This window comes from Chiloscyllium plagiosum, chromosome 4 (assembly GCF_004010195.1).
Source record: "Chiloscyllium plagiosum isolate BGI_BamShark_2017 chromosome 4, ASM401019v2, whole genome shotgun sequence".
Lineage (NCBI taxonomy): Eukaryota > Metazoa > Chordata > Chondrichthyes > Orectolobiformes > Hemiscylliidae > Chiloscyllium > Chiloscyllium plagiosum.
In genome coordinates this window covers 1,188,717-1,214,777 of record NC_057713.1, presented here as the reverse complement: position 1 = coordinate 1,214,777, position 26,061 = coordinate 1,188,717, and the positions used below count along the sequence as shown (strand labels likewise).

The 26,061-nt window shown below is 42.6% G+C and overlaps 1 protein-coding gene across 4 annotated transcripts in view; it reads right to left on the bottom strand.

The window, feature by feature from the left end:
• The window catches only part of fastk (Fas-activated serine/threonine kinase), a 70,042-nt gene that overhangs the window by 29,631 nt on the left and 14,350 nt on the right, over positions 1–26,061 (bottom strand). For 3 of the 4 annotated variants that reach the window (XM_043687552.1, XM_043687553.1, XM_043687554.1), the window contains exons 3-7: positions 22,798–23,268; positions 20,471–20,619; positions 18,677–18,893; positions 17,769–17,928; positions 5,100–5,191 (exon numbers count right to left, since the gene is read on the bottom strand). In XM_043687552.1, the coding sequence (XP_043543487.1) occupies positions 5,100–5,191; positions 17,769–17,928; positions 18,677–18,893; positions 20,471–20,619; positions 22,798–23,268 (1,089 nt within the window). The remainder of the gene's footprint in view (positions 1–5,099; positions 5,192–17,768; positions 17,929–18,676; positions 18,894–20,470; positions 20,620–22,797; positions 23,269–26,061) is intronic. The other variant, XM_043687555.1, reaches the window with a different exon arrangement.

The window sequence follows — 26,061 nt, the reverse complement described above, 5'->3', positions numbered from 1 at the left end:
ATCTCCCTGGTCCCATCGCCCCCCCCCCCCCCCCCCCCCCACCACCACCTTACTAGTTTAAATCTTCCCAAGCAATTCTAGCAAATTTCCCTGCCAGTATATTAGTCCCCTTCCAATTTAGATGCAATCCATCCTTCTTGTACAGGTCACTTCTACCCCAAAAGAGATTCCAATGATCCAAAAATGTGAATCCTTCTCCCATACACCAGCTTTCATCCATGCATTCATCTGCTCTATCCTCCTATTCCTGCCCTCACTAGCTCGTAGCACTGGGAGTAATCCAGATATTACTACCCTTGAGGACCTCCTTTTTAAATTTCTGCCTAACTCTCTGGAATCTCCCTTCAGAATCTCAACCTTTTCCCTTCCAATGACGTTGGTTCCAATGTGGACAATGACCTCCTCCTGGCCCCTCTCCCCTGTGAGAACATTCTGCACCCTCTCTGAGACATCCTTGATCCTGGCACCAGGGAAACAACACACCATTCTGCATTTTCTCTGCTGGCCACAGAAATGTCTGTCTGATGAGAGGCTGAGTAAACTGGGACTACATTCTCAGAGGTCTGGCACACAGACAGCAGTGATCTCATAGAAACATATAAGATGCTGAAGGGGTTTGATAGGGTAGAGTGTGACACTTTGGGCTACATTTTACGTTCCACCGCTGATGTGTTCAGAGGAGAAAGGGACAATTTGTGAATCTTGCAGATGGCCACACTCTTCCCTACCTATCCCCACCCTATATGGGGTTTTACAGTAACAATGAAAGACGTAGGGCTATTGAGGCCCCTAAGGAACCAATTAAGACTCATTTTTATTCATTCACAGGATGCGAGCATCACTGACTAGACCAACATTTATTGCCCATCCCTTAGTGCAGTGCAGAGCAGAGGGCAGTTCAACATCAACCATATTGTGGGTCTGGAGTCACATATTGGCAACGTAGCAATATTGACACATATGGTTTCCTTTCCTGAAGGACTTTAGTGAATCAGATGGGTTCTTCTGACCATCAGCTATAGTTTACTGGTCATTGGACTCTTAATTCCAGATTTTTAATGATTTAAAGTTGATTTAATCCCTTTATTTTGATTTGTTCATGAGATGGGAATCTCCCGAGTTTTGAGAAGATTTGTAGCTCAGGTTGAGGTTTTGGATGTAGGTTTGCTTGCTGAGCTGAAAGATTCATTTCCAGATGTTTCATTACCCTACTACGTAACATCTTCAGTGGGCCTCAGGTGAAGCAATGCTGAAAATTCCTGCTTTCTATTTACATCTTTGAGTTGGTGAAGTCATTTCCTGTGGTGTTGTTATTTCTTGTGGAAAAGTCACTCCAGTTCCTTCTCTCGGGGGTGGTAGATGGGGGTCTAACTCAATGTGTTTGTTGACAGAGTTCCGTTCGGAACACATCGAAATAATATCACCACAGGAAATGACATCAGAAACCCAAAGATATAAATAGAAAGCAGGAATTTTCAGCATTGCTTTGCCTGAGGCCCACTGAAGATGTTACCTAGTAGGGTAATGAAGCTTCTGGAAATGAACCTTCCAGCTCAGCGAGCAAACTTACATCCAGAATGGGAACCTACCTACTGCACATGGACTGTTCAAGAAGGCAGCTCACCACCACCTTCTCAAGGGGAATTAAGGATGGGCAATAAATAGTCACCCAGCCAGTGATGCCCGCATGTTCTGAATGAATGAATGAACAGGATGTTTTGATTCAATTATGTAGAATATTGGGAACAGTAGGTCGTGAATACTGTTCAGTTTTGGTCTCCTTATTTAAAGAACACCGCAAATGCACTAGAGGCGGTTCACAGGTGGTTTACTAGATTGATACCTGGAATGAGTGGTTGGCTTATGAGGAAAAGTTATACAGACTGGGCTTGTTTCCACTGGAGTTTAGAAATGTGAAGGGAGACTTGATTGAAGAATACAAGAGGAGCTTTGACAGGATCAAAGTAGAGAAAATGTTTCCGTTTGCAGATAATCGAGAATGAGGAGCCACTGTTTAAAAATCAGGAGTTGCCCATTAAAACTGAGGTGAGACAAAACATTTTCTCTTCCTGAAAAGGTGGTGGAAACAGTGTCCTTGAATATTTTTAAAGTAGAGGTGACGAGATGATTGTTTAAGCAGGGGATTGAAAAGTTATCAGGGTAGGCAGGAAAGTAGATTTTTAGTTTTAATCAGTTAGTTTTTAGTTATATATGATCTTACCAAATGGCAGCACAAGCTTAAGGGGCTGACAGGAACACTGTTCCTTGTTCGTATACTCATAAAACTCTTTCTACATGCTGAAGATAGAAGGACCGGGGAGACACAGGTTTGTGGTTTTGAGTGAGAAATACATGAGAGAATCTATGGAATTTATTTTTTAAACACAGTGAGTGGTAATAATGTGGAACAAGAGGATGGTCGAAGTGGAAATGATCAATAATTCCAAAAGAAATTTGAAAGGGAACTTATAGAAAATAACTTACAGGGATATGGGGACAGAGTGAGCAAATGGGCTGATTAAAGTGCGATAGAGAGAGCTGACATAGACAATAGACAATAGGTGCAGGAGTAGGCCATTCTGCCCTTCGAGCCTGCATCACCATTCAACATGGTGATGGCTGATTATCCTTAATCAATATCCTGTTCCTGCCTTATCTCCACAACCCTTGATTCCACTATCTTTGAGAGCTCTATCCAACTCTTTCTTAAATGAATCCAGAGACTGGGCCTCCACTGCCCTCTGGGGCAGAGCATTCCACACAGCCACCACTCTCTGGGTGAAGAAGTTTCTCCTCATCTCTGTCCTAAATGGTCTACCCCATATTTTTAAACTGTGTCCTCTGGTTCGGCACTCACCCATCAGCGGAAACATGTTTCCTGCCGCCAGAGTGTCCAATCCTTTAATAATCTTATATGTTTCAATCAGATCCCCTCTCAGTCTTCTAAACTCAAGGGTATACAAACCCAGTCGCTCCAGTCTTTCAGTGTAAGGTAATCCCGCCATTCCAGGAATTGACCTCGTGAACCTATGCTGCACATAATCTCCATAGGACAAACATAATAATTTATGGCACAGAAAGAGGCTATGATGGGTTATTAAACTGAATTGAAACAACCGGGTAACTTGTGGTTTGTCACTATGAAAAATAAATTTGCAGGAAAACTGCTGATGGTCATAAAAATACAATTGGGCTGCTGATGTCTTTCAAGGGCATCTAGGGAACAAAATACATAACTTTGCTCAAGTCACCTACATACTAAAAATAAAATTAGAAATCAGGATTACTCCAAGTCTTATTTTCCTCCTTTTGTTTGCTCGAATCTTCCTGATGCACAGCCTAAGGCCACTGGCTTCATTTGAGACAGCCAAGTACCAGCCTTTAAACATGAGCTTAGATTTAGAGCACAAACAATTCAACTGTGGGTGGCATCACAACCAATGCTAATTCATCCACAGACAAATCACACTAGGTTGCTGTCTGGCTGGACCACATAATCACACAGGGGCAATTAGAAACGGGCCACTTTCAACATTACTTGGCCCTAAGCTCAAGAAATATTCAACTGTTCATTGAGCACCCATCAGAGATCAAAGCGAGAACCCACTGATAGAGGGTCCATCTCTCTTTTTAGATTTTAAATCAAGGGCTTCTTTCCCATTCTTCTCTCCTTGTTCAGAGGAATGCAAAAGATCCTATTGCCAGATTTGAAGAAATGCAAAATCCCCCTAAGTGTCCTACTCAATGTTTATCCCTCAAACAGCATCATCAAAACAAGACAGATTAACTAACTATAAATTGATTATTACAGAAAGAGCAAACCAGGCACTGGGTTTTATGAGATAGGGAGAAAATTGTGAACCAATAGTAAACTTTGGTTAGACCACATTTAGAGTACTATGATAATAATAAAAGCAGAAAGAGCCAGAGAAACTCAGCAGGTCTGGCAGCATCTGTGGAGAGAAAAACAGAGTAAACTTTTGAGTTCAATACGACTGTTCTTCAGAACTGGTTAGACTGACGCCACTAGACCAATTTCACCATCAAATCAACATTCCCAGAACTGGGGCTCTGGATTACTGATCCAGGGACATTAACACCATGCCACTGCCTCTCCTTCCACCAATGGGAACAGCTTCTCTCTCTCTCTACCTCCAGACTCCTCATGATTTTAAAATACCTCTTTCAAATCTTGTCTTCTTCTTGAAGAGAAGATTAACAGTCCCAATTTCTCAAATCTATCCTCAAAATTGAAGTTTCCAGTTTCAAGAACCATCCTTGTAAATTGTTTCGGTACTCTCTCCAAAGCATTTACATCTTGCACCCAGAACTGTACATTATACTCCAGCTGAGGTCTAACAAGTGTTTAATATCACCACCCTGCTCTTGTACTCTATGCCAATTAATAAAGCTGGGGACATCGAATGCTTTATTAATTGCTCTCTCTTCCTGTTTTGCCACCTTCAGTAATCTGTGCATATCTTTACCAAGAAATTTGTCCATATGATAATCAATTTTGTCCAGAATCAACTAAAGTCAGCCACTATCAGCTCTAATTAGCAGCTATACATTCTCCCAGGATGACCTTCCCTCATTCCTTTGTCTGTCCAATTGTTGTCTCTCTCTCTCTCCCTGGGCTCCATCTCCACCTATTGTTTACTCCTCTCCCCTCCCTCACCCCATTGTCAGCAAATACACCAAGAAGAGTCACTGGACCCTAAAGATTAACTTTGCTTTCTCTCCACAGATGCTGTCAGACTAGCTGGGGTTTTCCAGTAAATCCCATTTTCTTTCAATTCCAGCATTTTCAGTTCTGTGGTTTTCTTGTTTAATGAAAAACTCATTATTGCAGCCAATGGACCTCCCCCAAACTGTATTAGAAGAAATCTCCATGGCTACAGAAGCACAGACAACTTAAGTATTAACTTCAGACACATATTGTATATATATTGCTAGTCCAAACTTAAAAGAACCAATATTAAATGCATATAAACTATGCAATTTATATATCACAATACTGGGATAGCAGAGTTCACAAGTTACTCTTTAAGTGATGCAGTGTATTAAAACAGGAAGACAGCTCATTTAAGGATCATTACCTGTATAATACCCTGGGGGAAGAACCTCGTCTTGTTTGTAACACTGATCCCCAATCAGCTGTCTCAAAGCTTCTGCCACCAACCCTTTGTAACTGGAAAGCATAATAGGTAAGATAGTGAGGCATATTTCAGCTCAATAGAAAACCAACAGCAGCCTATACTAACATTACACCTTTCAGAGAGAAATCCATCATGGCCTTTTCCAAAGGGGTCACAAATAAAAGGCCATTTGTTGCAGGAAGGCAGCTTTGCAGCTGGACTCCCTTTGACCATATAAGACCTGCATAGTAACTTCATATTTTATTTCATACGGAAGCTTGATGGTCTTGAAATTAATTAGAAAACCAGTGAGCTCAGAAAAAACACTTGGTGCCTCACCCTCCACCTCACTGACTTCACCATTTCCTCAGCAAAACAGTAAGCTCTGTGGTGGATAGGGCAGCAGGACAGGGCGGGAGAGGGCTAGCAGGACAACCAGCGAGTGGTCAAGTGTTTCTGTGTGCCAGTGTGGTATCGCCACAGCCAACTCTGCCTCCCGCAGGCAGCTATCTTTGGCAGTGGTAACTTACCACAGAGGGTGGAAATGTGGGATGGTGATCAGAATCAAAGGGATGAACCAAAGGCAGGAGAAACAAAAGAGTTGCGATAGGAAGGTTCCAACCAGGAATTTCCTGCACCTGGTTTCTAGGAGGTTGACTACAACGCCCTGAGTAGCCAAGCAGCTAGGAGAATGGATTGAGACGAGATTTAAAGAAATTGCAAATTGTGAGAAAGCTTGTACGGCTATGGGATATTACAGGAATAGGAAACAGAAGGGAAAACCTGTAGTAATCTGTGAGGAGAGCAGGAATTGTGTCTAATTGGATAGCTCTTTCAAACACTTGGTATTGGAATGTCAGGCCAAATGGCTTACTTCTGTACTTTAAGATTTGGCACCAATTCTCAGTAAATTATCCATTGGTGTAAAGATTAAAAGCCTGCAGAACTTCATTAACACTGACTGTCTTCAGAGGTGTCATACTCAGAATGACTTCAAGGAATGGCAACAAATGCTAACCTTGCCAGCACCATTTACATCTCATGAATAAATTTTAAAAAGCTCTAGTACTGTGTGAGCTGACTGGGTCTTGAAGGGTATATGTGCCAGACAGGGCCTGCGTTAGGTATGATTTTTTAATTAGGTATTATTTATAGTTTGAATAAAGTTTCCTGAGTTACTGCACTAGACTACCTCCTATTGCTTGATTGGTTAAAGTTTCAAGTGCATAATTTAATATTGGGGTAAGTGTCATTATATAAAATGCCATAACTTATAAGGGGTCACCCATTTAAAATGGAAAGGATGGGGGGGGGAGGGGGGTTCAAGATGGCAGTGACCCAGTAGGTCTACTTTGCTGAGCTCTGCACTAGAGCCAAGGGAAAGTGGGGCACTCACCCTCCCTTCATTGTCCAATTTGTTGAAAATAGTTATTTCCTGACCTCTTGAACTAGTTTGGTGCAGTTTAAAGGATGACTAAGGGAAAGGAGCACGAGGGAACCACCCCCTGCCTCCCCTGCTGCAGCAACAGACGCACTAGTAGCTGCAGTGTCGGCCTCCCCAGCCACCCCAGAGAACTCACCTGCAGAGCGGAGCCTGATCTCGGAGTTCGCAGAGATCTGGGGGGGGGGGGGAACCGTAGCTGAATCCTCAGGGTTTAGGCTCTGGAATGTCAAGTGCGGGCCTTGGAGGAGTAGGTCGACGACCTTGAAAATCGAGGTCTTCGGAAGAACATCCAGTTGCTGGAGTTTCCCAAACGGGAGGAAGAAGGCCACCTCGTCAGCTTTCTGAAGCAATGGGTCTCACAGTTTCTAAGGCTGGAGGTTGAGGTGTGCTGGGTGTGGGTCAAGTGTGCTCACCAGGTTGCTGTGCGCAGGCCCAGCTCAGACCAGCGCCTCCGCCCAGCCCCTGTGCAACTCCAGCACTATAGAGACAAACCAATGATGCTGGAAGGATCCCTAGGCTATGGTATATAAAGGATCACAAATCATCCTTTTTCAGAGCTTCTCTCCAGTTGTGATTCGCAAGAGGAAGCCATTTGATGAGGTAAAAAGGCGGCTGAGGGACCTGAATATCCAGTATTCTGTTAGATATCCGGCGATTCAGCCACAGAGGGTCCATGTTCAACTTTGATTCACCAGAAGAGGCAAAGGACTTCTTGGATGCGCTAAATTAGACTGACAGGCCCGAATTCTATTCTGCTTTTCTTTTCTGTAATTTGCCTGGTTTACCTGGTTGTCGGGGGGTGATCTTGGTCTTCCTTTTAAAATATGTCGGGGTCATAATTAACTCTTTTCCTTTGTTTTTGTTCCCTCTCCCCTCTCTTCCCCTCCGCGTCATCCTTTGCTTGGATGGGGGGAGGGACGGTTGGGAGAAGCAGGGAGAGGTCTTTTTTTGTTGTTCTACCAGGAGTGCCTAGGATTACAGTATGGAGGGATGGGTTGGGTGCCAACTTTTAACTTTCTTGTCATAAAATATTGTTTTTTTTCCCTTACTTTGTGTTGTCTGGGGCAGGGGCATGGCTTCGGCTTCAGTTAGAAGGAATCATGGTGGGATTAATGGGTGGTATGAGTGCTCCCTGTGAGCAAGGGGGAAAAGTCTCCTTTCAGTTATGTTTTATGCTCTTATGTTGTAGAAGTAGTTGTTAGAAGTTTTGATTGAGTAGTTTTGGAAGTTGCCTTTTTAAACTTAAATGTACTGTTTATAGTTTTAACTCGGCATGCTCTGAGTGGGGTTCTTCCTCCCGGGGGGGGGTCTCAGACTGTTTTGGATGATAATGGCTAACTATTCGTTTAAATGGTACATCTGGAATGTTAAGGGGAGTTACGCACCAATTGAGAGAAAAAAAGATACTGTCAAGCTTTAGAAATGAGATGGTCGATGTAGTCTTGTTGCAAGAAACACACTTAACCAATAAGGAGCATTTCAGTTGCAACAAGGAGGATTCGGCCTTGTGTTTTTCTCATCTTTTAACTCCAAAAGCAGAGGAGTTCTTCTCATCCGGAAGAACCTCCTGTTTCAAATGCTAGGCCAAATAAAGGATGAGTCTGGGCGATACATGGAGAGTCTCATGGGATTCTTAATGTATATTGCCCCCGGCACATCCCTTTAAATTTGTAACGGATACGCTTTTTAGATTGATGGCCAATGGGGCGTCATACAATTATAGGGGGAGACTTTAACCGCATTATTGACTCCGAGGTGGACAGGATGCCTAGGGGTCTTGCGGGTATGTCTCCACAATCCAGGCAGTTGGTGGACTTGAACAAGGAGTTGGGATTGGTGGATGTATGGAGATGCCTCCACCCCGAAGGTAGGAATTATATCTTTTTTCCTAATCCACATAAGTGAAATATCAGAATTAACATGTATTTTGCCCCATCGGCCTTTTTGAACACGGTACTGCCCTGCAGAATAGGGAATATAACCATTTCTGATCACGCGGTAGTGTTTATGGAGGTCAAGGCTGGAGCTGGTGGGGTGGGTTCTCGGCACTGGCGCATTGACCCTTTCCGTTTATAGGGTTTTTTTTGCAGTAGTTTAAAATGCTTTGGGATATCAATTCAGGTACGGCCAGCAACCCATCGGGAGACTGCCAAGGCCTATACACGGGGTTTAATTATTTCTTACTCTGCAACCCGGAAACGACAGAGGGGAGAACAGCAACGTTTGCCCAAGGCCTGCCTGAAGGCAGCTGAGTTAGCATATTTTGATAGGCCATCTATAACTAAATTACAGAGGATTACAGTCCTTAGGGCTACTTTAAATGCTGCATTTACCCAAACAGCAAAGAGGAAAATCTCTTTTGCAAAACAGAGATTATTTGAGTACGGTGATAAATCGGGTAGATATCTAGCGTACTTGGCCAGAAAGAAGAATGCCCCCCAATCTATTATATCCATCAGAGAGTGTGCTGGTACTCTGACTTGCAATGCCAAAAAGATTAATGCAGCATTTAGAAAATTTTATTTTGACCTGTATCAGTTAGAGGGCTGTGAGGATCAAATGATGAGGATGGAGTCTTTTTTTAAGACCTTGGACCTTTTGGGTGTAACCTTAGAGCAGGTGTCCTTTTTGCCAATTCAGGAAGTACAGGAGGCAGTAAGGCTGCTCTAGAGTGGTAAAGTGCCTGGACCAGATGGATTTATAAGGGGTTTATAGACAAGCTGGCTGGGCCACTCGTGGATATGTACAATTACTCATTCAGTCATGGCTGTCTCCCATCTTCTTTGAGAGAAGCAACTATTTCTCTTATCCTTAAGAAAGGAAAAGTCCCAGAGGATTGCACTTCGTACAGGCCCATATCATTACTGAACGTGGATTTTAAAATCCTGTTGAAAATGCCAGCATTAAGGGTGGAAAGGGGATTGCCTTTTATTGTAAAGGAGGACCAGACGGGTTTTATTAAGGGTCATAGGTCTACCAATAGTATTAGGAGAGTTTTAAAAATGGTCCAAATATGTCAGCAAACAACGACCCCAGGTTTGGTAGTCTCCCTGGATGCAAAGAAAGCATTTGATCAGGTGGAATGGCCATACCTCTAATGTACTGGAGCTGTTTGGTCTTGGAGAGGTTTTTACCAAATGGGTGGCAGTGCTGCATGGTGATCCGAAAGCAGCGGTGCTCACTAATCGTATAAGGTCAGATAGTTTTAGTGTCGGCAGGGGCTGCTGTCAAAGGTGCCCTCTCTTGCCACTATTACTTACACTGGTGATCGAGTCGTTGACGGAAGTCATTCAGACGGATCCTAATATAATTGCCCCGGATGTAGGGCCAGGCAGGCATAAAATTATCTTCTTTGCGGATGACATCCTTCTCTTTTTAACCGATCCAATGGCATCTGTGCCCCGCTTAATACAAGTAATTAATCTATTTGGTTTGTTTTCAAGGTATAAAATTAATTTCATGAAATCAGAGGCCATGCCTGTGGGGTATCTTACAAGATTATCCAACTTTGGGGATGGAACCAGTTTCCCCTTCCGGTGGTCACATGGAGGCTTTCTGCATTGAGGCATTTTATTACCCCGGTTTTTGGTCAATTATACAAAGGCAATTAAGAGCAGCTGCGAGAGAAAATCAGGCAGGACCTTCGGCACTGGGAAAATCTTCCGATATCTTGGTTGGGCAGGATATCCCTGGTTAAGATGAATGTTCTTCCACGCTTATTATATCCCATGAGAATGCTCCCTTTGATGCTGCCAAGGCAAACACTGTGCAGGCTTTACAGCTGGCTTGGATCTTTTATTTGGTATCATAGGCCGCCTCTTATTAAGCTGGGTAAATTGCAGCTTTCGCAAAGGGTGGGGGGGGAGAGGTGGGGGGGGGGGGGCTAGATTTTCCAGACTTTAGGAGGTACCAAATTGAGTTCCTTGTTATCCTATGTGGCTGAATGGGCCTGTCACGATCCGTGATCAATTTGGCCAGATAAAATGCCCTCTCATTAATTTGTTGCTTATGGACAAGATGAGAATTATTATGGATCTCTGTAAAAACTCGATTGTCCTAAACACAGTTAAAGCATGGAGAATGATGCTGCAGGGCAATGGCAATTTACAAAAAAACTTCCCCTTTCACCGCGATAGTGGGAATGTCAGGATTCCAGCCGGGTTCGATGGCCTCTGGCTTTAAGCTCTGGGAGTCCAGAGGAATCTCCTGTTTGGGAGATCTGTTTGACGGGGAGGTCATGATAGGAGAAAGTGAGGACTGCAGATGCTGGAGTACCAGAGTTGAAAAATGCGGTGCTGGAAAAACACAGCAGGCCAGGCAGCATCCGAGGAGCAGGAGAATCGATGTTTCGGGCATAAGCCCTTCTTCAGGGGAGGTCACGATGTCCTCCAAAAAGCTGAGTCAGAAATTCAAGCGACCTAGGAATGACATGTTTCGTCACTTCCAGGTTAGAGACTTTGTACAAAAAAAAGACTACACTGACGGTTAATCCCTACAAATTGGACATGGAGAGGAGAGTGGGTCGGTCTACAGGTGCCCTCTCGGTTAGGAGACTCTATCCCTTGTTAGGTAGTAATGTTTCGAAGGACATTGAATGGCTATATAAAACCTGGACTCAAGAATTAGAGGTGGAAATCTCCTCAGAGATGTGGGAGGATATCTGGGAAAATGTTAGGAAGGTCTCGATTTGTAATGCTATTCAACTGAAGGTACTCCACAGGGCTCACCTAGCACCAGAACGGCTTGTGAAATTCAAGTGTTCCCAATGTGCCCCAAGTGCAAAATAGCAGTTGGTACTCTTACTCACTGCTTGCGGTCATGCCACAAGATCACCAGGTATTGTGATGACACAGCGAGTGATTTGGTAAAGGTTTTGGGAACTGAGGAGTTAACTTGGATCTGGTATCCCTCTTTTTGAGTCTCCAAAAGCTTCCCTCCCTGGATGCGCATGGGAAGAAATTTTTAATACTCTTTCTTTTTGCGCGAGGAAGAATATTCTGATAAACTGAGTGTCGGAGAATCCCCCAGGACTCTCACGTTGGCGTAAGATAGTCGTGGAACACATACCCCTAGACTTCCTTACGAATATGGTGCACCAGAAAACGGAATTGTTTTACAGAACGTGGCGGCCCTTTTTTGGATTATATTAGAACAAGGAACAAAGAAAATTTACAGCCCAGGAACAGGCCCTTCGGCCCTCCAAGCCTGAGCCGATCCAAATCTACTGTCTAAACCTGTCGCCCATTTCCTAAGCATCTGTATCCCTCTGCTCCCCACCTACTCATGCATCTGTCCAGACGTATCTTAAATGAATCTACTGTCCCTGCCTCTACCACCTCTTCTGGCAATGTGTTCCAGATGCCCACCACCCTTTGTGTAAAGTACTTGCCGTGTGTATCCCTCTTAACTTTCCACCTCTCACCTTGAAAGCGTGACCTCTCATTATTGAATCCTTCACCCTGGGAAAAAGCTTGTCTCTATCTACCTTGTCTATACCCTTCATGATTTTGTAAACCTCAATCAGGTCCCCCCTTCAATCTCCTTTTTTCTAATGTAAACAAACCTAATCTACTCAACCTCTCTTCATAGCTAGCACTATCCATATCAGGCAACATCCTCACAAACCTTCTCTGCACTCTCTCCAAAGCGTCCACATCCTTTTGGTAATGTGGCGCCCAGAACTGTACACAGTAGTCTAAATGCAGCCAAACCAATGTCTTGTACAACTTTAACATCACTTGCCAGCTCTTATACTCAATATCCCGTCCAATGAAGGCAAGCATACTATATGCCTTCTTGACCACTCTATCCACCTGTGCAGTAACCTTCAGGGTACAATGGACCTGCACTCCCAGATCTCTCTGCCCATCAACCTTTCCCAAGTCTCTTCCGTTCATTGTATAATTCGCTCTAGAATTAGTCTTGCCTAAATGCATCACCTCACATTTGTCTGGATTGAAATCCATCTGTGACTTTTCCGCCCAACTCTCCAGTCTTTTTATATCCTCCTGTATTCTCTGACAGTCCCTTATGCTTTCTGCTACTCCACCAATCTTTGTGTCATCTGCAAACTTGCTGAACATACCAACAGTGCCCTCTTCTAGATCATTTATGTATATCACAAACAACAGTGGCCCCAATACTGACCCCTGTGGAACACCACTGGTCACCTTTCTCCATTTTGAGAAACCTCCTTCAACTACTACTCTCTGTCTCCTGTTGCTCAACCAGATCTTTATCCACCTAGCTAGAACATCCTGCACACCATGTGACTTCACTTTCTCCATTAGTCTACAATGGGGAACCTTATCAAACGCCTTACTAAAGTCCATGTATATGACATCAAAAGCCCTTCCTTCATCTATCAACTTGGTCGCTTCCTCAAAGAACTCTATACGTTGGTAAGGCACGATCTCCCCCGCACAAAACCATGTTGCCTATCACTGATAAGCCCATTCTTTTCTAAATATAAATAGATCCTATCCCTCAGTACCCTCTCCAGCAACTTTCCCACTACTGATGTCAGGCTCACTAGTCTGTAATTACCTGGAATATCCCTACTACCCTTATTGTACAGGGGGATAACATGAGCAACCTTCCAGTCCTCTGGCATCTCACCTGTATTTAAGGATGCCACAAAGATATCTGTCAGGGCTCCAGCTATTTCCTCTCTCGCCTCCCTCAGCAACCTGGGATAGATCCCATCCGGTCCTGGGGATTTGTCCACCTTAATAATCTCTAGCCGACCCAACACATCTTCCCTACTTATGTCAACGTGATCCAGACTAATCAAACTTCTATCTCTAATCTCAAGATTCATCATGTTCCTCTCCTCAGTGAACACTGACCAGAATCTCAGGTTTGACACACTGCCTTCCTTCATTATCCTTTAGTGGGCCAATCCTTTCTCTCGTTACCAGCTTTCTTTTTATATAAGAATAAAATGCTTTGGGATTCTCCTTAATTCTGCTCGCTAAAGCTATTTCATGACCCCTTTTAGCCAGCTTGATTCCCCATTTAAGACTTGTCCTACTCTTCCGATATTCCTCCAGGGCCCATTCTGTTCTTAGCTGCCTAGACCTTATGTATGCTTCCCTTTTCCTCTTGGCTAGTAGTACAATTTCTCTTGTTATCTACGGTTCACAAATCTCGCCCTTCCTATCCTTTGTCTTCAACGGGACATGCATACCCTGCACTATCTTTAACCTATCTTTGAAAGCCTCTCACATATCAAATGTGGATTTCCCTTCAAATAGCTGTGTCCAATCCACACTTCCGAGTTCCTGCATAATTTTGATATAATTGGCCGTGGCCCAGTTTAGTATTCTTCTCTTAGGGCCACTCTCATCTTTATGTATGAGTATTCTAAAACTTACAGAATTGTGGTCACTGTTCCCAAAGAAATCCCCCACCTCAACTTCTACCACCTGTCCTGGCTCATTCCCCAGTACCAAGTCCAATATGGCCCCTCCCCTTGTTGGACTATTTTGATGTAGATATATTGGCTATATTACACAGGGCCTTTATTTAGCTGTGAAGACTGTGCCTGTCGGTTTGGGGGGCCCCTGGGGGGAAGAATCCCGAACAAATATGGGTCTACTTACTATTGCTCCCAATGGTGGGGAGCTGTGATGAGATTGCGCTAAGTGCAGTAATTTAATTGAATATCATTTAAGTTACTTTGTTACAACTTGATTTAATTTTATTTCATCTGTTTATTTATTCTCCTTGGTTATTTATTGAACTGTAGTTTTTATAGGGTTTGTTTGTTTTTTTTGTTTCTGTAGTCTGTGGAGTAGAGTAGTAGTTTGTTTTCTATTGTTGCTATTATATTATAAAGTTGCCATACTATTTTGTATTGGTTTGTAATTTTGTAAAAAACCTAAGATTTTTTTTTCTATATTAAAAAAAAACAAAGGATTTTTCTGTCTGAGTGGGTAATCAACCTGCGAAATTCATAACCACAGACAGCTGTTGAAGCTGGGTCATTTATTATATTCAAGGCTATAGATTTTTACGAGAGCATAAGATACAGGAGCAGAATTAGGCCAGTTGGTCTATCGAGTCTGCTCTGCCGTTCGATCATGGCTGATATGTTTGTCAACCCCATTCCCCTGCCTTCTCCCAGTAATCTTTGATCCCTTTACTAATCAAGAACCTATCTGTCTCAAATACAAGAACTGAGAGGAGGAGGAACTTCTTCAGCCAGAGGGTGGTGAAACTCATTGCCACAAAAGGCTATGGAAGCCAAAACATTCAGTGCATTTAAGACAGTGATAGATAGATTCTTGATTAGTAAGGGGATCAAAGGTTATGGGAAGAAGCCAGGAGAACAGAATTAATCAATGGTTCCAGGGTAAAGACAGGAAAGTGGAGCTGAGGGTTACCAGATCAGCCATGATCTAATTGAATGGCAGAGTCGACTAAATGGGCTGATTGACCTTTTTCTGATCCTATTGCTTAAGAAATCCCTCAAGCTGCCCCCACCATTCCATAAAACCATGGGTGATCTGCCCCAGGCTTCAACTTTTCCTTGCCAACTTGTCATCATCCTTATGTCATTGACACTTCAAACATCTATCCACTTGCCCATTAATTACTTTCAGCGATCTAGAATTTCAGATATGTAACATCCTCTATAAAACAAACTTCTTCATATCTCAGTTTCAAATAAATATCCCCTTATTCTAGAACTACATCTCATAGTTCGAGATTCCGCGCAAGAGTGGAAACACATTCTCAACATCTACCTTGTCCAAGAAAACACACTGTAAATCCTCTTCAATCTTGAAATTGGCTAAACACTTCCATCTCTTCCAACTTCTTTCACAGTGTAATTTTTGGAGATTATGCATTCCCAACATAGGTAACGAACATACTTAACATGACACTCAACTGCATTACAATCACTGAATTCCATACTATCAATATCTTAAGAGCTGCCTTTGGCAGAAACCTAACTGGAGCAGCTGTATAAACACTATAGCTACAAACACAAACCCTGTTCACCATGTACCGGGCAGAGGTCAGGCATGAGATGGAAGATTTCCCAATTGCCTAGCAGACTGCAGCTCCAACAACAGTCAAGAAGCTCAACAACATCCAGGACAAAGCAGCTAACTTGATTGGCATTACATCCCCAAACATTTGCCCGCTCTACCATCATACTTAGCAGCCACAATGTGCATCATCTACAAGATGCATTGCAGAAATTCATCAATGCTCCTTTGAAAGAACCCTCAAAACTAATGACTTTTAGCAGCTAGAAGAGCATATGTGTGGAACTATCACCATGTTAATTGGGATACATTTCAAATAGATCTGACAACTGAAGACTGGGAATCCATGAGGCACTGTGGGCCATCAACAACAGCACAGTTACTCCAATCAAAATCTACAACCTCTGGTGCCGGCATATTCCTCACTCAATCAATACCAACAAGCCAGGATAGCAATTATGGTTCAATGAAGAGAGCAGCAGCCTTCCCAAAGCCTGTCCACCATCTAAATTAACAACAACAATCTTCAACAAAACAGGTTGCTTGATTTGCACCACATCCACCACAGTCTCCCAAACATTCACTCCCTCCAGCACCGACTACGGACGGTCAATAAATGCGAGCCCAACCAACAAAACCCAGATCCCACAAATGAATCAAGAAATACATGTAAGCACAGGTCTCTTCAAGATCCCCCTCCAAGGCATTCACCAGCCTGACTTGGAAATATCTCCATTCCCTTCTCTACGTCTTCATTGTCACTGGATTAAAAGCCTGGAACTCCCTTCCTAACAGCGCTGTATGGGTCCTTACACCGTATGGAGTGCAGTATTTCCGGAAGACAGCTCACCATCACATCTCCAAGGGCAATTAGCGACGGCCAAGAAACATTAGCCTTGGCAGCAGCGTTCAAATCCCAGAAATGAATAAGCCAGGGTTAATCCTCTGGCTTGGATGGCAATGGTAGAGTAGGGAATATCTCTAGCCATGATGTTAAATATTTTTGAATCATTCCACTTTAGAGTTGACCTCAAAACATCGCTGATGGGATCAAGCATATCCACTGACTCATGGGAGACCCTGCCGTGTGAAAAGGTTCATCCAGGAATGCACCAAGCAGATCAAAAACATTCATTGGGAATGTGCAGAGGCAAAGTTAAGGTTTCTGAAGGAGCACATAAACCTTCAAACCTTCCATTTGCCCAACTCTATAATTATCACTACCCTGAATGACTCAGAGTCAGTATCACTGGATTCATCAGCATTGCAGAACCCAATGAACTGGAGAAGAAACAAGTCATCCTCGATCCTGAAAGACAGGCAACAACTCAACACCTTAATTCATAAAACTCAAGGTCCAATAAGCTTTGATCTCTCATTACTGCCTATGTCTTCAAAACTCTATGCACAGGAACCTCACCTCCATGCCACCAGGATCCCTAACCCTATACACTCTTTAGAAAAATGTCATTCAGTCTGTATAGACGATCCTTAACCCTTGTCTCAAAATGCATCACTCCATAATTTTCTGGATTAAATTCCGACAGCTACTTGTTTGCCCATTTTCCTAGCCTATGTCCTGCTGCAGTCAATTGTGATCATCCTCACTGTCCATCAAATCTTCAAATGTGGTATCATTAAGTAATTTTGAAATAAAGCAATGAATCAGGTGATAATTGAAAATCTGACTTAAATATATTTTTGATAAGCACAGGTATTAGGGATATGGGCCAAAAGCAGGTATATGGAGTAAGGCCACAGATTAACCATGATCTCATTGAATGGTGGAACAGGCTCATAGGGCGAAATGATCTATTCCTATTCTTATAGAGTCATGGAGTCATAGAGATGTCCAGCACGGAAACAGACCCTTCGGTCCAATCCGTCCATACCGACCAGATATCCCAACCCAATCTAGTCCCACCTGCCAGCACCTGCACTTATCCCTCCAAACCCTTCCTATCCTATAACCTGAAAAATGACCATTTACAACACTAACCGTTTTATGTCCTTATGTCAATTTTTCTCTAAGCTGACATTGATTCATTTACTTGAAAATCCATTTAAATGACATAAAGTAGATTTTTTTCCTTCATGTTAGTTTTGTCACAGAGCAAGTTTATAACAGCATAACGGTTCATTAATAACTAAATTTTGTTCCCGGTAATTATCTAAATGACCACTGACCTGTACTTCCTGTTCACCTCATCTGCAGTCAGTACACGGTCAAACATCATCACTTTGTATCTGTCCTCCAGTCGAGGTCCCTTGTAATCACTGTGCTCCAGCTCCACTGCAGCATCAAGTAGGGACAGGTATCGGCGAACAATCAATCCATACGGACTGTCTGAAAAAACAGAAAACACTGCAAACAACTAGAATTACTCTTGGAATTCACACAGTTTCTCTCAGGATCCTATAATAAGAGATTTGTGCAGTTAATCTTGGGAGCCCTAGAGTGGGGAATTTACAGAGTTACTATCAGCATTCCACAATAGAAGGTTTATATTGACACTCGTGCAATCACAAATTAAGGGATTTGTGCAGTTAATTCTTGGATCTCACGACAAAAAAATTACGCAATTACTCATAGTGAGGACTTACACACAATTACTCTCAAAATTATGTTTCTCTTTATTCTTTCATCTGGCATGAGCATCACTGGCTGGGCAGGTACTTGTTGCCTAATCCCAATTCCTCCCTTGAACTGTGTGGCTTGCTTGGCCATTTGAGGAGGCAGTTAAGAATCAGCCACGTTGCTGTGGGTCTGGAGTCACGAGGAAGTGTGATCGGTTAAGGACAGCAGATTTCCTTTCCCAAATGTCATTCAGTTTTTATGACAATCAATGATAGTTTTGTGGTCACTATGACTGAGATAACTTTCAATTTTAGAATTAATGAGTTAATTTAATTCCCACCAGCTGCCATGCAGTGGTTTTGCATTCTTTTAACTAACCACACCTCAGTGCTTGAAACAATGCCACCTTGAGAGGATCACCTCCTTGACAGTCTGTTAACTGACCCTCCTTTCCAACACTACCTGGAGTAAGACCTAATTCTTTTGATCCTACGGGAGTTATGAAGGAAAATCATACTCATCACGTTGTTGATGAAAGCGGCAGAGAAGACTTTGTCAAGTATGGATCCTGGAAAATGTCCCAGTTGGAACATGGACATGAAGATATTGACTGTGGCCAGGGGTGAGTTCATGGCTTTGACCTCCAGCACGGACTCCAGCTTTGCAAAAAACTTGGCTTCATGGGAAGGTTTGTAGTTCATCCGACTGAATGGGAAGACGAGCTTCTGAATTATCTGCAACATGAAACAACTCAAAGTCAAACACTGTCATACCTGGTTTCAAGCCTGTGGCTTGGGCAATGCCCAAGCTTCACACTCAACAGTCCACAGCTGGGAGCAATAAGTTGTAACATCACATTAACCTGAGGCCCCAGGTTCAGTGCCCACAATCAGGTTATGAACTGATGGCAGCAGCATCAGTTCATGTAAATAATTACACATGGGGATTCCTGGGAATGCCCTGTGAATAATCACACACTCTCAGCGATCCTTTTAGATATTCATATCTGCCCAGGGGCACCCTTTAAATATTTCACACACTCCCCAGACCCCTTGTAAATATTCACCTCAGTTGAAACCTTCACTATCTTTCAGTTGTTTGATTATTTGCACTGGATGTGTAGAAATTTCCTCCAATTAAATGTCAAAGCTTATTATTTTCAGATCTGCTACAAACTCTACTCCACAGATAGTGATTCCATCCTTTTCCCTGGTAACTGTTGAGGTTAATCAGACCATTCACAATCTTGATGTCATATTTGATTATAAGATATATTGCTGACCATTCAATCATGGGCAGCTACACCTTCAGCTGCCAAGGGCTTGAGGTCTGGAACTCCCTCCAGAAATCTCTGCTTTGTGAAAGTTTTCATAAGGTCCCTCATTAAAGGTTAGTGGCAAAGTTAAAGCACACGGGATAGAGGATAATATATTGGCATGGATTGAGAATTTGTTGACAGACAGGAAACAGAGAGTGGAATAAGCTGATACCAGGGATGTTAGGTCTGTCCTATGAGGAGAAATTGGTTTGGCTGGGCCTGCATTCAGGAGATAGTGAGGGCTGCAGATGCTGGAGAATCAGAGTCGATAAAGTGTGGTGCTGGAAAAAGGTCTGCAGGTCAGGCAGCATCTGAGGAGCAGGAGAGTTAACGTTTCAGGCAGGAGGATGAGAGGGAATCTGATTAAGACAGGGCCCAACAGACTATGTGCAGGGAGGATGTCTTCACTGTTTGGTGAGTTGGCACGGATGCAGTTTTAATATATGGCTCGACCAGTTAGGACGAAGACGAGGAAACATTTCTTCATTCACAGGGTAGTGAACCTGTGGAATTCTCTACCATTGAAAACTGTGGAGGTCAACTAACAGAATCTATTCAAAAAAGGAAGAGAATAATTTTTCAGATTTTAAAGACATCTAGGGGTATGGGAAAAAAAGCAGGAATATGGCATTGAGATAGAGGATCAGCTGTGATCCTATTGAATGGCAAAGCAGGCTCAAATGGTCTACTCATGTCTCTCATTTCTATTTTTCTCCGGTTCGCTCTCATTTAAAACATCCCCTTAAACAGGCATTTTTAACAAGCATTTGAACATTTGATCTAATGTCCCCTTGTACCCAGTGCCAAACTTTGTAAAAAAGGCTCCTATGGAGTGCCTTGGGTCAATTAATGGAATTTAAAGATGCCATATAAATGCAAGATGTTGTTGTTTTATTTTCCTTTCAATCCTCTCAATCATGGCTTACCCCGAACTCCAACACTGTGTTTCCTAAAAATATTTTCTGTTTTGATAAAGAAACTATACACAATTACCTTACTGTCCAGGTTTTCACCCTTTTTGATGAGGAAATCTGCGATCGTGTCCAGAAGCCTGGTCTCACGTAGTCGATGACGCGCAATATATTTTGCAATGAGTGCCATGGTGTAGGGGGTGATGCTATCCACTTTCTTTGGGAGTTCCTCTAAAGTAGAAAGAAATGCTCTTATATGAGAGGGTGGAATTTTTGTCAGTTCAATGGCTCAGTAGGGTCCTATAGTGGCTTCTGTCACTGTGGAATAGGCAGTAGGATAATAGATTCTCACACCTGACCTCTGCTGAGAAGGTCACAAGCAATTAGGGCCAAAAAAGACACAAACAGACCCAACTGCAAAGCCCTCCACAACCAAATTAACATCTAGCTGTTTGTGCACAGGATCATGCACTGAATGAGGTTCAAAGGCCAGGTCAGTAAATGTAAAACTGAAACATTGGCAAAGACACAGAATGGTCTGGTATCATAGAATCATAAAGTCCCGACAGTGTGGCAGCAGTGCTAACCACTGAGCCACCATGTCGCCCTCATCATTGATGTGGTTTAAGTGAGAAATAAAATTAGATTATAAGGAATGGCAAAAGAAAGTAATTTTCTGCCAAAACAGCAAAAGACACTTGGAATTGTCATGGGGTGGGAGACACACAACAATCAGTTACCTGTTCCAATGCAATGACCATGCGTCACAAATAAAAGATAGGTTTTAGAGACTGACTAAACATTTTTGTACATACCAGTTACACTACAGTGCTGGATTAAGTACTACTATATTTTTCCCAGTTACTGTACAGTGCTGGATTAAACACTGCCTGTATTTATCCCAGTTACAACAAAGTGCCTGATTAAGTGCTATCTGCATTTTTAGTGCAGTTATATTTCAGTTATAGTGCAGTGATATACTGAATACTCTCTGGATTTACACAAGTAAGAAGTAATGAAATATGAAACAGAGGAGGAGTAGGCTGTTAGACCCGCCAAGCCCGATCATCCAACCCAGTAGCCTGTACTCACTTTCTCACAATATCCTCTGATCCTTTTAGCTCCAAGAACTACACCCAATTCCTTCTTGAAAACATTCAATGTTTTGGCCTAAATTACGTTCTGTAGCTGAGAACTCCATAGGCTCTCTGCTCTCTTGGTGAACAAATTTCACCTCATCTCAATCCTAAAAAACCTACCCAGTATCCCTAGACAGTGACCCCTGGTTTTGGACTCCCTGATCTTCAGGAACATCCTTCCAACATATACCCTGTCTAGTACTACATTCCAGTAGTTTTGTCAAGCATGATATCCATTTTGTAAACTCATGCTGATTCTGTCCAATTCTGTTACTGTTTTCCAAATCCTCTGCTATTAAATCTTTTGTAGTGGACTCTAGCATTTTCCCTATTACCAACATTAGGCTAACCAATCTATATTTCCCTGTTTTCTCTCTATCTCGCTTTTCAATTAGAAGGCTTACATTAGTTACTCTCCAATCCATAAGAACTACTCCAGTGTCGAAAGCATTTTGGAGGATGACCACCAATGCAACCACTATTTCTCAGGCAACTTCCTTAATTACTCTGAGAAGTAGATTATTGGGTCCTGGGTATTTATTGACTATTAATTGCATCAATTTCCCCAACATCATTTCCCTACCAATACAAATTTTCTTTGGCTTCTCCATCTCACTAGACTTTGTGTCCCCCACATTTCTGGTGCATTATTTATGTCCTCCCTGTGAACACAGAACCAAAATTGGTCTACCATTATTAATTCATCTATTCCTGACTGTCATGGACCTACATTTGTCTTAATTATTCTTTTTCTTTTCACATACCTGTAGAAATTTTACAATCGGTTTATACATTCCCCATAAGCTTACACTTCTTTATCAATCCCTTTATCTTCCTTTGCTGAAATCTAAACTACGCCAAATCCTCAGGTTTGCAGGTTTTTTTGGCCAATTTGAATGCCCCTTCCTTGAACCTAATATTATCCCTAATTTCTCTTCCTAGTCATGATTAGGCACCTTTCCCAATTTATTTTTGTGTCAGACAGGAATGAACAATTGTTGAAGTTCTTCCATAAACTCTTTAAATGTTTGCCATTGCTTATGCACTGTAACTTTACAGTACAAAGCTGGGTTAAATACCTTCTGTACCTATACTAGTTACAGTGTTGTGATGGATTACCCACTGCACATGTTTCTCCCAACTACACTTCAATGCCATGCTGGTTTAAATGCTATGATTCATTATAACAGTTACGATGAAATGCTGGATGAAGTGAATATGATCTGTGAAAAGGTTGATACTTAAACTCTGAAGTCTATTTGCACCCTACCTGCCAAGCTATTGATGAACTTTTCCTGCCTGTTCTCATAGAAGAGTTGAGAACTAAAGATCAGCTCCAGTGACTTGTTGCTGGTCTCCCGGGCACACGTAGCCAGCATCTCGTCCAGGAGGGTCATCTCGTGGTCTCTTACATTGGTGACGTGCCCCAGTGTGTGCTTGACCAATCGGAGGATCTTACGGTTGTTGAGAAGCTGTTCGCTGCTGTAGCCATCAGACTGCAGTGCCTGAGCCTTCAGTTTGTAGTAAGAGAGCAAGAGGAACAAGGTCTGGGGGTGACGTTCCTTCTCAATGTTCTTCTCCAGGCCAGTGAGACAGCTTTCAATTAATGGGTGCTCAATGGATGGATGTAGCTTCATGACACTGCTGAAAACCATGGAGATATCCTTTTGATTGAACTGTGAGAGCCGGATTCGGGATTCCTCCTCCAGGACCTGAACAATCTTGGAATCACCAGGAAGACCTGGCAACCCAAAAAGAAGAGAAACTTCAGTGACATGGAGCAAGGAGTAAAGACAAAATATTCTCTGTCTAAGGTCAGGCATTGTCTGATGATAAAATAAGATATGCTGGGCAGCAGGATTCATCTTCGGCTGTTTTTCCAGCATGCAAACTCAGACAGAGAACCTGGATTTGCAAACTCTGTTTCGAAGGCATGCTCAAGGCTGAACCTATGTGAGGCTCGAGGGCTGGAATGTCACGCATCACCCTCGTTTCTCCTCATAAGTTGATCCTCTCATTCCTCATATCATCTTATTCAGTCTTTCTCTCTCCAAGGCTGCACTTATGCAACTAGTGCAAACTTCACTGGAGACCTTTCAGCATGCAACGAGGAGGGGAAGATACAGGGGAAATCAGTAGATGTGCTGCATTTGTATTTCCAAAAGCCAGTTGATAAAACGTTACGTAAAAGGGTCATGATTAAAGATTATGGTGTTGGAAGTGATGTAGTAGCACAGATAAAGGAGTGCCCAACCAGCAGTAAACAATATCAAAACAGAAGTTGTTGGAAAAACACAGCAGATCCGGCAGCATCTGTGGATAGAAATCAGAATTAACGTTTCAGGTCCAGTGACCATTCTTCAGTGAACATTGTTGGAATAACAGGGTCATTTTCAGGTTGAATATCCAGTGGAGTACCAGGGAAATGAGCTCTTTAACTTTAGAAGGTTTCTGCGGTGAAAAAGGCACGAGGCATATTAAGCATGTACTTATGCTTGTTTCTGCAGCATTTCTTTCCTGTAACATGTCACGAGACTATTGTAAACTATTTACCACCTATATTAATGACCTGCATGAAGGGAATGACTGCAAGGAAGCCAAATGTGCTGCTGATATAAAGGAAGGTTGGTAAGCTGGTTGAGGAAAAAGATACAAAAGAGTATATAAAGATCTACAGATTGTTTAAGTGAGTTGGCATAAACTTGGCAGATTAAGTATAAAATAGGAAAATATGAACTTGCCTGTTTGGGCAGGTAGACTGGAAATGCAGACTATTATTTAAGTGGAGACAAACTGCAACATGCTGGGGTACAGTGGCACTTTGATGTCTTGGTTCATGAATCACAAAACATTAGCATGCAGGCACAGCAAGTGCTTAGGAAAGAAAATAAAGTGCTGACCTTTATTGCTAAAAAATGGTGTTTAAAAGAAGGGAAGTCATGTTACAATTGTACAAAGCATTGTTGAGACCACATCCAGAGTACTGTGTACAGTTCCTATTTAAGGAGGGTAACCTTGAATTGGAAACAGTTCATAAAAAGGTTCACTAGACTAATTCCTGGCATGAAGGGAATGTCTTATGCTGGAGAAGGTGGGCTGGTAGATAGGCTGATACTGGCTGGAGTTTGGAAAAACAAGAGATGATCTTACTGAGACATACAAGATTCTGAGGGTTTTGGCAGGGTAGATGCTAACAGGATGTTTCTCTTCATCACAGAATTTAGAACTAGGGGCACTGCTTGAGAATAAGGGGATTCCTGTTGAAGATGGAACTGAGGAGGAATTTAATCCCTCACAGGGTTGTGAGTATTTGTAATTCTCTGCTCCAGACAGCAGTGGAAGTTGGGTTAGTCAGATTTTGGATGAAAAAGGGAATTAAGGGTAATGGAAGCAAACAGCAAAATGGATTTGAGACCACAATCAAATCAGCCACATTCTTATCAATTAATGGAATAGGCTAAAGAGGCCGAATGACCAACTGGAGTTTCTAATTCTCACGTTTCCCCAAATACAAAACTTCTGAACCTAAAGAGTATTTGATTGTGTGTGAAATACAATGAAACACGAGACATTATATGACCTTTTTAAAAAATATTTTGATGGGATGTCACTGGCAAAGCCAGCATTTTTTGCACATCCTGACATGTTCCTGAACTGAGTATTTCAAGGGCACTTTTGATTGAAGGATAAAGCTGTGGTTTGGGGTCACATATAGGCCAGACCTGATAATGGTGGCAGACTTTCTTGTCTAAAGGAGACTGGGCTTTTACCATAATTGATGATATTTTCGTGGTCTTCGCAATTAGGACTAGCTCATTTCAGATTTTATTAAATGAATTTAAGTCACTGGCTTACGTGGTTAGGTTTGAATCCATGCCCCACAGCATTAACCCAGGTATCTCAATTGCTAACCCACTTACATTAGCATTCTGTAACGATGCTGCTGTCTCCCTCATCTAGACTAATATTACTAATACGTTTATGTAGGCTGCAGGCTTCAAATGAAAAGGGAGAGCAGGTTAAGGGAAATTTAGAAATCTAAAGAGAAATGCTGAGGCAACAGAGCAGTAAAACTACGTGGGTAAACACAGGACAGAACACTGACAGTAATAAAATGTCAATGAATGAAATTCATGTAGAGTCATAGAGATGTATAGCATGGAAACAGACCCTTCGGTCCAACCTGTCCATGCTGACCAGATATCCCAACCCAATCTAGTCCCATCTGCCAGCACCTGGCCAATATCCCTCCAAACCCTTCTTATTCATATACCCATCCAAATGTTGCAATTGTACCATCCTCCACCACTTCCTCTGGCAGCTCATTCCATACACGTACCACCCTCTGGGTGAAAACGTTGCCCCGTAAGTCTCTTTTATATCTTACCCCTCGCACCCTAAACTTATGCCCTCTAGTTCTGGACTCCCCGACCCCAGGGAAAAGACTTTGCCTATTTACCCTATCCATGCCCCTCATAATTTTGTAAACCTCTGTAAGGTCACCCCTCAGCCTTCGATGCTCCAGGGAAAACAG